This window comes from Vicugna pacos, chromosome 8 (genome assembly GCF_048564905.1).
Source record: "Vicugna pacos chromosome 8, VicPac4, whole genome shotgun sequence".
Lineage (NCBI taxonomy): Eukaryota > Metazoa > Chordata > Mammalia > Artiodactyla > Camelidae > Vicugna > Vicugna pacos.
The window spans coordinates 66,305,714-66,323,367 of record NC_132994.1 but is presented as its reverse complement, the minus strand read 5'-3'; the positions used below and the strand labels follow the sequence as shown (position 1 = coordinate 66,323,367).

The 17,654-nt window shown below is 40.2% G+C and overlaps 1 protein-coding gene across 1 annotated transcript in view; it reads left to right on the top strand.

Moving 5' to 3' along the window:
- Positions 1-17,654, top strand: part of SYNE1 (spectrin repeat containing nuclear envelope protein 1) — a 427,466-nt gene that overhangs the window by 259,381 nt on the left and 150,431 nt on the right. The window contains exons 87-93 of the mRNA XM_072966061.1: positions 1,776-1,961; positions 2,144-2,266; positions 2,708-2,890; positions 4,082-4,225; positions 9,356-9,550; positions 10,631-10,771; positions 17,319-17,486. Coding sequence (XP_072822162.1) covers positions 1,776-1,961; positions 2,144-2,266; positions 2,708-2,890; positions 4,082-4,225; positions 9,356-9,550; positions 10,631-10,771; positions 17,319-17,486 — 1,140 coding nt within the window. The remainder of the gene's footprint in view (positions 1-1,775; positions 1,962-2,143; positions 2,267-2,707; positions 2,891-4,081; positions 4,226-9,355; positions 9,551-10,630; positions 10,772-17,318; positions 17,487-17,654) is intronic.

Below are 17,654 nucleotides of genomic sequence, written 5' to 3'. Positions count from 1 at the left end.
GAGTGATCTGCCCGGTGCACTGGAGGGTGCGATCTGGGGAGGAGGTCTCAGGGGAGCCGGAAAGAGGCTTAAGAGAGAAGAAAGAGAGAGAAGGAAAAGATTATGACAGCTTGTTAGGAATTTGGACTTTCTCCTAAAGTCACTCTAAGCCTTTGACAGATTCTGCAGGCAGTGGCAAGTTCAGACTCATGTTTTAAGAAAGATGACTTAGAAGCCTGTGGAAAACAGACCAGTGAAGGGAAGACAACACGGGAGGTGGTTTCAGTACCCTAGCATTCCACGTCTGGGCTTCTCTTTGGAGGCTGAGAAGACAAAAATCAAGGAGTATTACTGAGCAAGAATTCCTGACTCGGAGACTGTTGGATGTGGGTGAAAGAGAGGAAGGAGCCAAGCACAGTTCCCAGGTTTCTTTGACTTGGGCAGTCGGGTGGGTTGAGTGCATGGAGGGACATGGGAGGACAGATGGCAGATATTGGTGGTGACCTCACACTGATGCTCAGGAGAGAACTCAGCCTGTACCCACTTTTCAGGGAGTTTTCCCATGCCTGTGTTAGGAATTAATTAAAACTACCTGATCTCATTCAAAAACAATTCACAAGAAGAAAATACATGTGCTCTAATGTCAAGTGAATAAGACACATGGAAAATTATAGGTATGCTGTGATCTCAGTTACCTAAAATTATACCCAACTTAACAGCAGTTATCTCTTTAAAGTTATCTCTGAGAGATGGATTATAGAATATTTTATCTTCTTTACATTTTCAATATTTTCCAACCTTCATTTTATATATATATATAATATGCTGTATAATATATATAATATGTATATAATATTTATTGTGAGAAATAAGATGTACTTTATCTTTAAAAATAAGGATTTATCACCTAAGAGTGACATCCCATCTCCCATTTCTTCACTTGGCACATCACACACCCCAGTAACTGCACGCTTTGTGCTCACTCACCTCTGTGCCTTTGCTTATGCTGTTCCCTTGGCATAAAATGTCACGTGTCTTCCTCCCCATCTGCTTAAATGCACACATTCTTCTGACTCAGCTCCAAGATGACTTTTCCAGGAAGCCTTCTCCCAACCTTCCTGCAAGTGGCAGCAGATCTCATTTCTGTTATCCTTAACCCTTTCCTCCCTTTCACCTGCTCACAGAGTGCCTGCCGTATGCTTCCTATTCCACTTATGTTATCATTAGTCCCAGTAGACGACACTCTCCTGAATGACAGGGGCTGTGCTTTACGCCAAGTAGTTTCCGTGCCTTTGTCTCACTTAAAGCAGATTTTTGTAATGTTCTTGCCTTACTTTTATTTCTTAGATCGATACATGCTTAGATCTTAGGGGTAGAATATGAGAGCTGAAAAGCATCTCTCTGGTTTGACTATGAGAAGAGGTGGGCCCAGTGACTTATGAAGGTACCCAGTGTGTCAGAGCATCGCCTCTGCTGGAGTACCCGTGTCCTGACCCCACCAGGAAGCAGCTGGGGATGGCAGACAGCACACTAGCCAACACATGTGGCCTCAACAATTGTTTACAGTTCCTGAACTTTGATTTCTTTTCCTGTGAAAAAGGGGCGACAGTAAGTGGGGAGAGGGTCTTGACGGTTAAACCCAGTAGGACACAGAGAACCTTCACAGTGCGCATGGGAATTGTGCATCACATCTGCTTCCTCCCTTCCTGGTGTGACAGTCTTTCCACGACACCATGTTGATTACCTCTACCTCTCTGCTGCCTGTCAATGTTATGAATGTCCATAATTCACTCTAGACCATGCTGGAAGAATCTGAGGAGATTGACAATGATCTGGAAGCCATGACTGAGAAATTACAGTCCCTCGATAGTGTGTACCATACAGAAAAAATGTCTCAGCAAGTGGCAGAGTTGGGACGGGAGACTGAGGAGCTGCGGCAGATGATCAAAATTCGTTTGCAGAATCTCCACGATGCTGCCAAGGTAAAAAAAAAAAAAAAGGAATTTAAATTAAAAAGTCTGTCATTAAAAAACAATGATGGTGTTATAGTGGAGATAAAGTTCTCACCTTTGATGAGCTTTTTTGACTGTGATGTTAATCTCCATCTGTGACTTTGGACTTCAAATGCTTATGTATTGACATCCATGTTGCTTTTACTCTGCAGGACATGAAAAAATTTGAAACAGAGCTCAGAAACTTACAAGTTGCTTTGGAGCAAGCCCAGACAACCCTGACTTCTCCAGAAGTTGGACGTCTTAGTCTCAAGGAGCAACTCTCTCATCGACAGGTAAGCAAAAATAATTCAGGGGAAATGAGTGGGGGAACTCTCTCTGTTTTTTTTTTTTAAAAGATAGGAAAAATGATTTCTAAACTCAGTTATAGTCTTAGTTAGCACTGTATGTACTCTTTTGTTTGTATTTTTTTTTATTGACGTATAGTCAGCTTACAATGTTGTGTCAATTTCTGGTATACAGCATAATACTGTATGCATTATTTGAAAAAATATATTCCTTGGAAATTTTTATAACTTGTGACAGAGCTTTAATTTAATAAATGTCTCTTGCTTATGAAATAAACTCTAAAGATTAAAAATTTCAAAATATTTTAAAATATAAAATTTCAGTATAAAAGAGGTGTATTTTATATATATAAATAATTTTATTACAAGTTTATAATAAAATATAAAAGTTGAAAATGTAAATTGTGAAATATGAACATGCACTTTCAGCATTTGTTGTCTGAGATGGAGTCACTCAAGCCAAAAGTCCACGCAGTGCAGACCTGCCAGAGCGCGCTCCGGATCCCCGAGGATGTGGTCACCAGCTTGCCGCTCTGCCACGCGGCTCTGCACCTGCAGGAGGAGGCCAGCCGGCTCCAGCACACGGCAATCCAGCAGTGCAACATCATGCAGGCAGGTGCAGCTGGACCAGCCCGCATCTGCAGGCGGTCCCCATGCCAGCAGAGCAACGGCAAATGAGTCACAAGCTTCTTTTCTTAGCGTTGTGTGGGCTTAGCCATCAAAGCACATCCAGAGTGTTAAGTATGACAGATTGTTGTGGTTATATAAAATAAGGAGATGAAATGCTATCATTTGGATCACCCACAAAAACCTGGGGAAAGCTCTATAGGAAATATCCTTTGGTGAAACCTGTCTTTTAGTAATTTTTTTTAAATTAGGAACTGCTTATGATTTTATACTCAATCATATATTTTTATCTTTTATTATTCATGTGGAAATCATCTAGGACCTTGTAGTCTGACTTACTGCTAGCGTTTATTACAGAACTTTTTTTCTCATTTCAGCTTATTGATGCAGTAAATGCATTTTATTGCTTGAGAAGTACACCTGACTGTAACTCTTAGTCTCTCTACCCAAAAATAGAAAAATTATTTGCTAGGAAGAAATGACACTGTTTATCTCACATCTTCTTCCAACTAATATTTCACCTACTTTATCCAAAAATTGTATACACGTCCTCTTATTAAATCACTAATGGGAGGAAGAGTAGAGCTCAGTGGTAGAGCACGTGCTTAGCATGCATGGGGTCCTGGGTTCAATCCCCAGTACCTCTGTTAAAAAAAAATATTTTTTTTTTTAAAAATCACTAATGGTCTACTTGGTCAACTCTACTTGTATCATCTTGTAATTTGTTAGACAGTAAATTCCCGAAGGACGAAGTCATGCTTAACTCGTTTTTATATTCCCTACTCCAGCACTTAGCCGAGTGCCTTACATATACATTCAGTATTTCTTTGATGGAAAAATGAAGTCATCCTGTTTTTCCTACCACTTCCTACCACGTCCTGCCTCAATCATGACATTGCATTCTTTAGGACAATAGGGAGAAGAGAGAGGATCTAGGCACTTAACTGTTTTGAGTCCATCAATGGTCTCGGCAAAATGTTTTAGAGAGAAGGCTCTGACAGATCTGTGTAAAGCTGGGGATTTGAACCATCTGGGAATTCTCCCCATCCTTTCTCAGTTCCCTTGAGGCAGAGCTAAATGGGAATGAGCATGATCGTTTGACAGACTGCAGCGCAGAATCACTCACACAGTTACTGATACAAAAAGGTACTCACACATTTTTTTTTTTTCCCAAAGGAGGCCGTGGTGCAGTATGAACAATACGAACAAGAAATGCAGCATCTGCAGGAGCTCATAGAAGGAGCTCACAGGGAAATTGAGGATAAGCCTGTGGCCACCAGCAACATCCAGGAGCTGCAAGCCCAGATTTCTCGGCATGAGGTAAGACAAGCGAAGTTTGGGGGCAGGATGCTGGTTTGATGAGAATATGTGATTCGTTTTTAGTGAATGAAAGAGAAGGGTTTTCCCTGTCGGGGGCGTAATGCGTTGGGTTCTTGGGTAGCTTCTTTGGCCCTCTTTGCATTTTGAAGGTTATTTTTGCTGATCCTTTCTTTCCGAGACCCAGTACGTAGCACGAGTCTTCCCCTTGATTCCAAAACCTCTTCACATGATGCTCATGACGAATCTCCGCCACAACCCACCAACTGCCTCCTGCAGCATTCTCACGGTTCAGACACCAAAACACACTCTACTCCCTGGATTTATAGACTGCAAGGAACAGCGGTGCTCCAGGTCTTGCTGCTTTGATGGCCCTCTTTAAAAAAGAGAGATGTTTCATGTTTAAAAGAAAATCATTTGCTCTTTCACATGTAGGTCATATCAGCTGTTTTTTGTTTTTTGTTTTTTGTTTTTACCAAAATCAGATAATGGTCGATGTTGTTTATTTTGCTGATTCCCAGTATGCCTGTTAGCATCTTTCCCATTTTCAAAAGTGCCTCCTTCCTTGTACCTTTGGCATCTTTGTGACCTTAGGACTTGAACGCCCCCTGTGCGGATCTGGTCTCAGAGATCATAGACCTTGAGTGTTCCAGCCCCTTGACATTTAGGAGTGATGAATTTCCTTTCCTGACCTGTCAATTCCTGTATAGATCACATTTACTCTTTCCTTTAGGGGCTGGCTCACAGCATCATGAATTTTGGAATGTGACCAGGGTAGAGGATGTGTTTTATTTCTTTGTGCCAAGGACAGATGTTTAGTTTATCCTTCCAACTGATCTGTTTTAACTTTTTGTCAGAAGAACAATTTTTCCAAACCAAATATCATAGTAAGGTTCTCAGAAGATTCAATTGTTGATTTTTAAGGTTGGAAAAGTCTCACTGCTCCCCTTTCCAAATGCAGTTCTTTAATTTCTTGTCACATCCAATGCATCGATCCCATATTTATATATGATTTACAAAACAATGTAAATAAATATCCCATCTGCATTTACTCCTACTCTGTAGATATCATACATGTTAACTACTCATTTCTCTTATGCCATTGGTTAAATGAAAACATGTTTTGCAAATATTTGAAACACTGTTTATATAAGTCACACATTAGATTATATATTAAAATTTATTTTGAAACTATTTTTTGGGAAGGAGATAATTAAGATTTTTTATTTGTTATTATTATTATTTTTTTAATAGAGGCACCGGGGATTGAACCCAGGACCTTGTGCATGCTAAGCACACCCTCTGCCACTGAGCTACACCCTCCCCCTGGCTATTGAGATGATTTTTAATACCATTTTGTAAGATCCATAATTTCATTGTAACAACATTTCTATCACAGTACAGAAAAACTTTTTAAAAATCTTGTCTGAAATAACAATTAACTATTATTACTACAGTTTTTTGTTTTATGTTTTTAAAAACAATTTGCAAAGTTTTACATTATCTTTTATAACAACCCTGTGAGGTAAGGACTTTTTTTATTGTCTCCATTTTACTGATAAGAAAACAGAAACTGATTTTTTTTTTTAAATGACTTCCTGAGCTTTCAAATTTAGTAACTGATAGAAATCAGATTCTATTTTAGTACCTTTGGCACCAAATTCCATAATTTTTCCAGGGCAGCAGAAACTGTTGGGGCTACCTCATTGCATAAAAGAGAAGAATGATGGTCTGGGAAAATGAGTGACTTGCCCAAGGTCGTCACAGAGCCAGCTCTCAGCACAGTCAGCCCTGGACTGTCCCCTGGCTCCTTTTCAGTGATATGTTCATCTTGTCACAGTTTCTCCTCCCAGTTCCCAACATTAATGTAGGCATTTGTTAGTTTTGTCACGTGGTTTAGATTGCATTTTCATATTTACCATGACGTAGTCCTGTGTGAGGCTCATTGTGTGTGTAAAACAAACACAGGAAGGAAAGCGCTGTGTGGGGAGAGCCTGATTTATAACATCAAGTTTTGGAGGAATGCTTTTCCCTGTATTTTCAATTTGCTTCTAATGGAATTTCAATCTTGGAGTGAGTCTAGTTTCCATATGGATCCCCTGAACTAGTAGCAATAACTGATCATTTATTCCATTCTAAGGAATTCATATTGTTTTCCTATAATATTTCAGATGGTTCATTTAATTAGAAAAATTTTATCCTGTCACTTGTAAATCATAGGAGAGAATACTGAGAGCCCTTTGTCCCCCGGCAGACAGCTTTCCTCAGAGCGGCCGCTGGACCTGAAGTTCCCACCTGGATGCTCATCCCGTGTAATCACTGTCAGAAATGATCAGTAGAAACTAAAAAATACACATGCTTCCTGAGAATGGGGAACACACTAACCCTTGAGTGCCCCATTTTAATTTGGCAGATTTGACCACCAACCCACAAAGTTACTGGGATATAGGCAGGTTTATTCTTACCAAAGAAAGTTCTAGAGAGCTGTTTTTCTGAGAGAGTCCCATAGAATAACCATAAAATGCAGATTCTCATAAGCTTCGGAAGTCAAAATCTTTTGAAGCTGAGACTGGAATCGCATTTATAACAGACAACCCAGGTGAATCTTATACACAGTAAGTTGAGAAGTTTGATTTAGGAAACGGCCATTAGTGATGAGTGTGCTGTGCGGGGTGTGGCAGGAGGGGCCGTGGCCGTCCCCGTTCCCTCGGCATGGAGGTGGAAGGACTGGGACTAACTCTGCTCCACACAGATTCTTCAGATCTCACCGTCGTCAGAAGGCTCGGCACCTTTTCCAATGAAAACATAGAATTCAAGGAGTCCAGCTCACTGGTAGACGTCTTCCCTACGTGCCTGTTAGCTAATTATTATAGAGTACGCGTCTGTTAGGCACTAGACCAGATGTGGTAAACAGCTGTTGATCACTGTTTTAAAAACCCTATTAGGTTTAATTAAGTATCTACAACCCTAAAAGGTAACAAGGTGATGATTTCTACTTTTTAAATTCTTGCTTTAAAAAATCCTGTACTTCTCTACTAGAAGTTAAGAAGGTAGGCTGCCAGCTGAGTTCTGCTGGACTATTTTCCTTTCCACCCAGTCCGTTTTGATTGGAAGGGGAGAAACAAAATGACAGCAATAATAACATGATGTGTTTGCGTGTGTGTGTGTGTGTGTGCATGTGTACATATACACATACACCTATACACACATCGATACCACTTTGTTATCTTGTCATTTTGTTTATTTCTGAACTTCCAAGTTCAAAGCTCTAGTTTGAATGTCAAGTTCAAAGCTCTAGTTTGTGTGTGTATACACACACTATCATTTTAAAGACTATCACAAAATGTGTTTTGTACAAACACTAAATGACAGCTTTTTGGGCGAAGGAGCATGAATAGAGAGGCTTGACTCTAACAGGATGAAAACTAACAGTCCTAGGACCCCTAATTCCTTTAGCACTTACTGCAGAACATTCAGGGAGCTGTTTTAGAACATTGTGAGTTTGAAATGGAAGCTGGTAACTTCTGTGTACACCGGGTTGGTCTAATCCACTGAGATTAAGGTTTTTTTTTTTTTCCTGATTGCTTAATGATTCAGATACCTGCTTTATCTATCATGAATTAGACTTTATTCAGCTGGATGTGTTGAGCACCTACTGTGTGCAGGCAGAAATAGACAAACCTTGTCATTAATATATAGTTTTAAAAGCCTTCTTTAGGGGTGGAGTGAATTACCAGCAATATAATTATGGGTTACAGTGGTGAGAAGTAGATAAAAAGAGACTCTAGGAGGCCTTTTTGGAGACAGAGATTTTGAAATTTTGGAATGGTAGCAGGAGTGGGTAGGAGGCACTATAAATGTAAATGTGTGAAGAAAGGCACGGAGGAGAGAATGGGAACAAACGTGGTGTGCAGTAGTGAGGGGGCCCTTATATAGAGGATCAGTGCAAAAAAGACATAATGAGGTCAGTCTAGTTATGGGGAAGCCCTTAAAACAGGCCAAATGATACGAATTTTGTATTTTTGGCAATCAAGTACCCCAAAATGATTCTGAAGTAGTAAAAAATGATTTACTGGACAAAAAGCATTTTGAATGTATAACGAAGAATAGAGGTCTGTAAATGTATTACAGTCCCATCGGAATATCCCACCAGGTACTTTGTTGGAGATTGATAATTCTAAACTACGTTTGTATTTTTAGAATTAATGTTTTTGTTTACATGAATTAAAGAATATTTACATTTTCATTTTTTAAACTTATGTATACATTTTTCAAGTAAGAAAGTATTAAACATTTCAGGATTACCACTTTAGATTATTATTTTAGAATTTAAATATTTTCGATTTGTAAGGGCTATGTACTGTTCAGAATATATTTTCAATTAGCTCTTTGCAAAAGTTTTAAAACCACTCTCTCTCAAAATGTATTTTCAACAACAAATGAATTTAAAAGCTGTGAAAACTGAACTGAACTCCAAGTTCAAAGCTCTGGTGGGAAGCATCAGAAACATTTGAGGCATGATGGGGTACATGAGGGAACATGAATGTACAAAATTTTACTTTGGAAGTAATCTGCATTAAAAAATAAGGGTTTCAGAAGCAATCTTTAGCTTATCTACAAAAAAAGCAATTCCTCAGGGGCACAGGAATTCACATGCTGCTTGCTTTGTGACGGGCCGTCCCAAATGACTGCTCTATTTGACATATTCAGGATGGTAAGAGCTGAGAGCTGCATTTTTTGTACTTTTAGTCATCACATGACCTAATTTCCATGGCATGAACCATCTGGCAATCCCAGATTCCTTAGGCATGTTAAAGAAAGTTGCCGGTCCTTAGTGTTGCATAAATCCCCGGTTCGTACGGAGCGTCTCCCAGGATTAGCAGCCCCGGCGCGCGGCGCGGCGCTCTCCGCCCCGCCGGCTCGCAGCGCCTCTTCCGGCCCCGCCGCGCGGTGGTCTGGCTCGGGGCGCGCGGCCGGCTCGGCGCTCGCACAGTCCACATCCTGCCTCCCCGCCGCTCCGTCTGGCACAGCTCTGTGATTTCATTGGCCAGCTCTGGAGGAAGATGAACGCTACTAGTTCTGTTTCCTTCTGATGCTGCTCTGACACAGCGAGGGCGGGCAATGTTTCCTCAGGAGCTGGCTCAGAAGATCAAGGGCTACCAGGAGCAGATCGCCTCTCTGAACTCCAAGTGCAAGATGCTGACCATGAAAGCCAAGCACGCCACCATGCTGCTGACGGTGACCGAGGTGGAGGGGCTGGCGGAGGGGACGGAGGACCTGGACGGGGAGCTCCTCCCCGCGACCTCGGCCCACCCCTCTGTGGTCATGGTAAGTCAGGGTCCAGGCCGGTTTGCTGGGCGCCTTTGCGCTCTCTTCTGACTGTCCCTTGGCTGGTGGCATCAGGTTCCCCTTTCCGAGGCTTATTTCAGGGAGCAGTGCTGTGTCTTATAGACTAGAACTGAGGAAACGTCCCCTTAATACTGACCACATTTGGGCCAAGAGCAATCTTTGACACTGTAAACAGTGACAGTTGAAATGAAACTGTTTGTTTGAGATTCCTGAATTACTTAATGTGCTGAAGGTCGGCCTGCATTTGTTTAAATTTTAACAATAATACTCAGGGACTCTGAAATTCCTTTGCACAGTTCTCTAGTTTTCTTGGCGAATTAGAGAATCATACTGCATATATTTTGTGTGTGTTTTTCCAGCTAAAGCACAGGCTGATTAGATATGTTTGTGTATTCGGTTGTATAAGTGTTTTAAAAATATAGAAAAAAATTATTAGAAAAATAAGAGAATAGAAAATCCAAAGTTTAGTTTTGGTTTAAAATAAATAAGTTCTGTTATTTTCTGTCTGCAACATTTTCCCCCCATCACTTTGCATCTAAAACGCATTAATTATTTTGGTAACTCAGTGTTTTCCAGTGCTGTGTATTTTTCACACATGTGTGCTCTGCCTTGGGTAGTGTGTAACCATACCCGGACTCTTCTGGGAATATGTTACTTTGGAAGCATTTCTTTCGCTAGAATATTAGGAATTTGAAATATCCACAAAAGCTCAAGCTTTATTTCATAGACCCCTCTCTTATGATTTATGATTTTAATAATTATTTGTAAAGATACAAACAATCAAGAAAAGGAAAATAAGGAAATATTTAATCAACAACAAAACTGTATAATATGACGTGCACCCCCTACCCTGGTTTGTTTTACAAATGATTCCTAGCATCACATTCGCCTGAAGACAAAACTTTTAAATACTCGCACAGAATTTGTATGTAAATTTGGGTCTCAGTAATTCTAACCTTTGTTGTATAATTACCTCTGTTTTGAGCTGTGCCCCAACCAGGTCTTTTGTTAACATAGCTAACCGATTTTCATGTCTTTGGGCAACATTTTATGTGACAGATGACTGCAGGTCGCTGTCACACTTTGCTGTCACCTGTCACTGAGGAGTCTGGGGAGGAGGGAACCAACAGTGAGATTTCCTCTCCACCTGCCTGTCGCTCCCCTTCACCCGTGGCTAATACAGATGCTTCTGTTAACCAGGTACCGCCCACTTGGCATTCTTCTAGCTAAGATCTCTGAACAGATGCAGGACTCCATTCTCTGTTCTTACTAGACTGTGGATATGAAACTCAGATTTGGAGCAACAGAGCGTTAACGTTAGGTGTGATATTGCACAGACTCTGACTGTCATGTGAGACCAATGCTGGCTTAGCACAGCATCTCTCTCGGGCTACTGAAATGAGATGAGACGAGAGAAGAAATTAGGTCACCGAAATTATAGCTGGAGAAGGCCCTGTTTTAAGGCATTAGGGCTCTGGTTTTAACAGCTGTCTGTAATGGAGTACTGCATCCTAACAGAAAATGAAATGTTTGTGTCACCCTTGTGGAATAACGTGATTCTATTGCTGTTTTAACATCCATTGAACATAGTTTTGACAATTGGCAGCTCAGATTTTGAAGATGGAAAATTTATGTTCACTATCATCATGCTTTTTCTTTATTAACTAATGTCAACAAATTTAAAAGCTGTCAATATATATATGTTGGAATGCCTAAGTAGATTTGAATTTTTACTTATTTTTCAATAATCTTAAATTTTATTTCCTATAAAATGGGGATAATACTTTGTTGTTATGATAGATTATACCAAATTAAATACATCAAAAAGTTTTCATGAAAAATATTGGATAGAAATCAAAAGGATGCTTTTACAATAGCCAAAATTGTTTAATGCATGTTGAGTAATACTTTCTTTTTTTCCTTTAGCCAAAACAACCCCCTCAAAATTTTTTTTAACTACCTTACTATGAAATTACTTAAGAAGTTGAAATTTATTATCAAGGAAGAAGCATTGACAGAGCAAATGTTCTATAAGCACTATTACAAATCAATCATGTTATTTTTATTTTAAAGCAGAAGCATTGAAAAGAAGGATTTCTGTGATAAAGAGGACCACTCCCCACCCCCCCCAAAAAAGGAAAATAAAATCATGAAACCTTTAGATAAAACAATTCTCTTGGTTAAAGTCTATATAGCTATAGGGAAAGTATGAGTTCATTCATTCATCAGATACACGGTGAGCACCTGCTTGCCATGAAATCTTGTGCTGGGTCCCAGAGTCACGGTCCCTGCCCTCAAGCATCTTGTAATTTGGAGAGAAAGGCGGCCATAAGATGAATAATAACAACAGTGATGAAAGGAAATTAAAAAAAAAAAAAGAAGAAGTTTACAGTGTTCTGGAGGATTTAGGAAACTGTTCTCCAAATTCTGATTTTCAGACATGAATTGCTCTTCATTTGATGATGTGTTCTTCCCTGTGGTCACAGATGTCATTAGAATCATAGAAATATGGCTAGAGTCAGTTTTCTGTTGTGTAAGAGAAATGTATCGTCTGTAAAATGCTTTATGTTCTTAAGTTTTTCAAGCTGAACACTGCCCTTTGGATGAACACTGTGGGAAGAACACCCCTTTTAGAGAATTAAGTCTTGATGCTACATCTTGTGAAGTGTCTTTCCACGTACAGGTGAAAGTGTTCTGTAAGTGATAAAACACGCAAAAGTATTATGATTACTAAGTGTCCAGCTCAATCAGATCCCAAAATTATAAGCAAGATTGTACTAATCCCATTTTGATAACCCTTCCCCATCATGGGAAACCATCAACTAAATCACATTGTGAACCTAACGTACTTTATATGTGGAACTGCAAACTAGGAAAAGAAAACATCTTTCTTTAGTTCATGTCAGACAGCTATACTCATAGGAAGCTATTAGAAAGCAAAAATACCATGCTTGGTGTTCCTCAAACAAGGCAACCCCAACATCACAGTCCCGTTATTCTTGTCCAGTGATATAAGTCAGTGGAAAATGAACAAATACTGCAACATGGCCAGTGATGCTTGGGTTTACAATATTTTCTCTTGAAACTGAGGGGAACATCTAGAATTCCGAGAAGTTCCAGTTTGCAGACTCAGAACCCTGTACAAAATGTACACAGCTGTTTCAAGGAGCAGCCAAATATAACTGCTTTATAAAATCACAGCTGTTAAAAAAAAAGGCTATGTGCTTGCTGCTTCTGTAAGGAGATCTTCATTATGTAACTAACGGACTCCCCCCACAGTCAGCGTGTTCTGTCTCTGACGGTAGCTATTAGCTGAAATGTGATAACAGTTTAGTTTACTTGAGAATAGAGATAACGAGGTGGCCCCAGAATTTGCTGCTGGCTTCATGATCCTGTTAAAAACGAGCCAGGTCTTGGGCTTCTCGGAAGAGTGCAGGGAAGTAGAAGTTTGAAAAGAGCAGTGTTGTAATGGGGAGAATCCCAGGCTCCAGGTGAGGAGCTCAGAATGGGTCCCAGCTCTTCCTCCTCTAAGCCGAACGTACCTGGAAAGTCCCTCAGTTGTAATGGAAGCAACGCTACTTAAGTCACAAAATTGTGAAAGTTAAATGTGATGTTAATTCTGCAAGAACATGTTAGGCTGGAAAATGCTAATGAAATAGCAGCAGTGCTTTTCCAAATTAATTACTTAGGTACCTGCTGGGTAATGACTCTCATAACTTGGGCACATAAGCAACGGGAGACATATTTCTAAGGGTGGTTCCTCGCTATGCCATATATTGCCTTTATTTAGTGGTTACTTAGGACTGATTGCTTTTATTGAATCTACATGGTCCTCAAATAGATGCAAATTATAAATCTACAAAAAGTGATATATTTTCAAAACATGTTAAGAAACCAAGAGTTGTCATTCCTGTCTAATAAGCCTCACACACACACACTCACACACAAGCCAGAAAAAAGTTTTTGTAACAAATTAATTTTATTCTTTTGTGGGCCCTTCTTTATAGGAGAGTATTTAATTTAAAATTTTGGCTTTAAAGCAACGTTTTGCTTTTCCTTTTGGAGAGCAATCACACCCCCTACCACATCTGCAAAATAAGAGTTTACAAAGTGCTTTTACACATACAGTTTTTTTGGAGGGGGGAGCCAGTTAGGTTTATTTGTTATTTATTATTAATTATTTTAATGGAGGAACTGGGGACTGAATGCAGGACCTCGTGCATGCTAAGCTGAGCTGTTCCCTCCCCCTACATATGCAATTTTTAATGAACGTATATGCCTGCCTGTTATTTGCCAAACAGCACATGATAGACTTAGGATCAGTGACACTTCTGTGGTTTTTCATAGTCTGTGTGAAAGCAGGCGGTGATGACACTAGCGTGGGAGAAGTGCCCTGATGGTGGGAAGCCCAGCATTAAGGAAGGACACAGAGTAAGCACCTAACAAGGCTGGAGTTCAGGGGGTCAAGGATGCCCCCCTTTAGTTTTAAAGCATGCAAGTTAGGTACAGTTGGAGTGTCCTAGAGTGATGTGAAGTCTTTCAGGCAGAAGGAAGCAAAGATAGGAAGTTTTTCAGGCATCAGGAAGGAAGATGGCCCATCAAGGCAACTGCAGATAATATCAGTATAAGTGGAGAAACATGGATTTGGAAGAGGAGGTAGGAGGAGAAATGAGATGGAGAGGGATCCCGGAGACACATGTGATGGACCTTGAATCCCACACAAAAGAATTTGAACTTTGTCTGGAAGCTAATAGTTAACCAATGAAGGAATTTAACTAGAGCCTCTGCATAGAAGTGAGTTTTAGAACAGATTCTGGGTCAGCGTGGAGAATGGAGATCGACAAATCCTGAGCCAGGAAAGCTAGCAAGGGACCGAAGCTGCACACTCTGATGCCTGGTCCAGACTAGTGATGTGAATGAGAGAAACAGCGGGGAAGCTTTGGCAACCTGGACAGCACCTCCCCACGTCAACGAGGCAGCCTCTCCTCTGTTAGAATTACTGTAGTCATGCGGACACAGGGTCTAGTCTTACCTACCTTCTGGTTGGCAAGAGAAGCCATGAGTCGGGATTCTTATGAAAGCTCCCTCTCTGGATAAAGAGAAATTTTAAACAATTTAAAACACTGGATAAACCCAGTTAAATGTATGCAGGCTAGAGTCAGCCTGCAGGCTGCCAGTTTGCAACCTGAGAATTAGGAAGTTGTTGCTGTAATGTGAACTTGAACCAGTGCTTTGGCAAGGGTATGCGTCAATAGAACTTTATCCTTACATAAGCAATGGGTGGTTGGGGAGGAAAGAAATAGAGAATAAATCCCAAGTTAGGTGATTAGAAGTTCCGTTTATTGAAAGATGGATAATACTTTGTCATTTTTCCTAAATCCATTTCTTCTCCTGGATGTTTTTTTGGAAATACTGAGTTTGAAGAGACTGTTGGATAAACATGGACAGCTGGATATGTGAGTCTGGAGCTTATAAATACAGCTAGAGTTTAAGAATGAGTGGGGGAAAAAAAAAAACCCGAACTACAAAAGAGAAAGACTGAGTCACTAGAGAGCTGGGAGGAGAACAGAGAAATCAAAAGGAAAGTGTTTCCAAAGACAGATGGTTATTGTATTGAATGCTACTGAGACATCAAGCAAGAGATCTGAAAAATAATCGTTTTCTGTTACAGAAAATGGCCACTGATGCCTGTGGCAAGAGCACTGTCAGTGGAGTCACTAGAATCAAACCCCAATTGGGCATTTAGAGAGTGGATTCAGGGTGAGAAAGTGCACGTGTCAAGTGTAAACGACCATCTCCAGAAACTGGATTATGAAGCGAAAGGGAGAAAAGGAAGAAATGATGATTATGAATGTGTGTGCAAATGTGTTTGTGTGCGGACGACCCGTCACATTATGCTTGGTAGGGCTTTCTAATACATGATATCCTGCAAGAAAAAAAACCCAGAAAAGTGTTTGTAGCTGTTTTCAGATGGAAAAGATTTGACTCTATTTATCTGCTTAGGAGAAAGTCAGTGGAGAGGGAGAGGCTGTTAATGGTTCAAGATCCTTGAGAAAGCAAAGATAGATGAGATTGTGGAAGTAGGTAGGAGGGTCATCCTTAATTAAGACGATAGAAAGCATGAGCTAGAGGTGAGTCTGAATAGAGACAGACTTTTGAGAAGTTGCAGGATTATCTCAGTGGCTTTGACTGTGGTTGCGTGAGTGTGTGCATGCATGCATGCACCTGTATTCTGGAAAGAAAAGTTGGATTGAGTCATGGTTAGGGTTTTCCAAGTGACTGAAGCAGAGGTTAAAGGGGCAAAGGAAACACAGATGTTGGCAAGAGCAGTGTTTATGTAACTTAGACGCAGCCAGAAATGTACTCAGGGTGAATCAACTCAGTAATGGCAGCCTATCATGTGCAAGGGGCTGAAGCGGGGGAGGATGAAGGGATATAAGCCTGTTAAGGACTTGAAAACACCCAGGTAATCTACTCAAGTTGAGTGACAGGGTTGGGAATGGAAAAGAACCAGTCTCCATGTTCCAGTCTCATCAGTAAGTGATGGGGACTCATCTGGAAGCCTCAGCAGCAGCAGCAGCAGCAGCAATGAAATGGGTAGATGGTCTCATGGCCACTCAAACAGCACTTTACTGAATCCTCAGAACCACCCAGTGTTGTGCAGACGAGGGGACCAATGCGTGAGATGTGTGACTTGCTCCAATTATACAGCTCCGTAGGAGGAGAATTTCCCCTGGGATCTCAGGTGTCCCGACCCCTCAGGTGTCAGAGTCCTGCCTGGACTCACTCTGCTACACGACCCTGGTCCAGACCCCCAAGAACCAGGCTCCTTCCTGCTACTGCCTGGTCTCCCAGGTGTCAGAGGGGATCTTCCGTACTTTTAACCAAGACATTATCATCAATAAGGCTCAGGTTTTTGATCTTAAACAGTGCAGCTGAGAAAGTGGTGAACTTTATAATAGCAATTTCCAGAATATAATAGCAATTCCCAGAAAATTACTCCCCAATTCAATTTCTGTGAATATACTTATAAACAACCATAGAAACAATTAAAAACACATGAATTATTTGTCTTGCTAGAGTAGATTCCATTATCAATACTAATGTAATGTGTAATGTTACTTATTACCCAAGAAATAAAAAATAGTCAAAAGCCTCATTTTTCAGCCTTCACTTTGACTCTTTTTTGTGTATTTCCAGGAATTGAATAAAAGGAAATCTCTTTGTTTCTTAGAGACATTAAATTTTCCCCTTATTTAATATTAAAATATTTAAATTAATTTCGATGAATAATGAACTCACAAATATTGAAAGCCTGACTATATCTGAAAAATTTTATATAAATCAAGTGTTTTTAAAAATTATTCAAAACTTTAATCAATACATTAAACAGCATTTTAGGAAATAGATCATTTAGACTCTCTTGTTTTGCTATACTGGTTAATTGGTCTTTAAATATGTATACCAGTTAAATTCTTTGTATTTCCATCTTACCAAGTATAAAATAGGAAAGAGTTTTGGCAACTTGAAATTTTTTTTTTTTTATATGAACGAAAAATTCTAAAGGAACTGCAGTGTGCTTTCATATGATCTTGTTGTCATGAGAGTTAACTTACTTCAGTAGTTGGTAGCCTCTTGGGACAGGTATGAATCGTAACCCTTTCCTACACATGACAGGTAGTACCCAGAGCATGTTAACTGAAACTTGGCTTCCTCTAGAATCAAACACTGTGCTTTGCACCCGCAGGACATCGCTTATTACCAAGCCTTGTCTGCTGAGAGGTTGCAGACGGATGCAGCAAAGATACCTCCCGGCACGTTGCCATCCCAGGAGCTGTATGAGCCAGGACTGGAGCCGTCTGCTACTGCTAAACTGGATGATTTGCAGCGCTCTTGGGAAACCTTAAAGAATGTAGTAAGTCTTCAAAGTGTGTAATTGTTCAAGCCCACCAGACACCGATTACCTTGGCAATAGTCTTGTGAAATAAATGTGTAATGTTTACACATCCCATACACAGTTGAATACCCTCTGTTGAGTCACAGAGGTGAAGCAGTGAAGAAAGGAGTGTTGTAATCTAGAAGA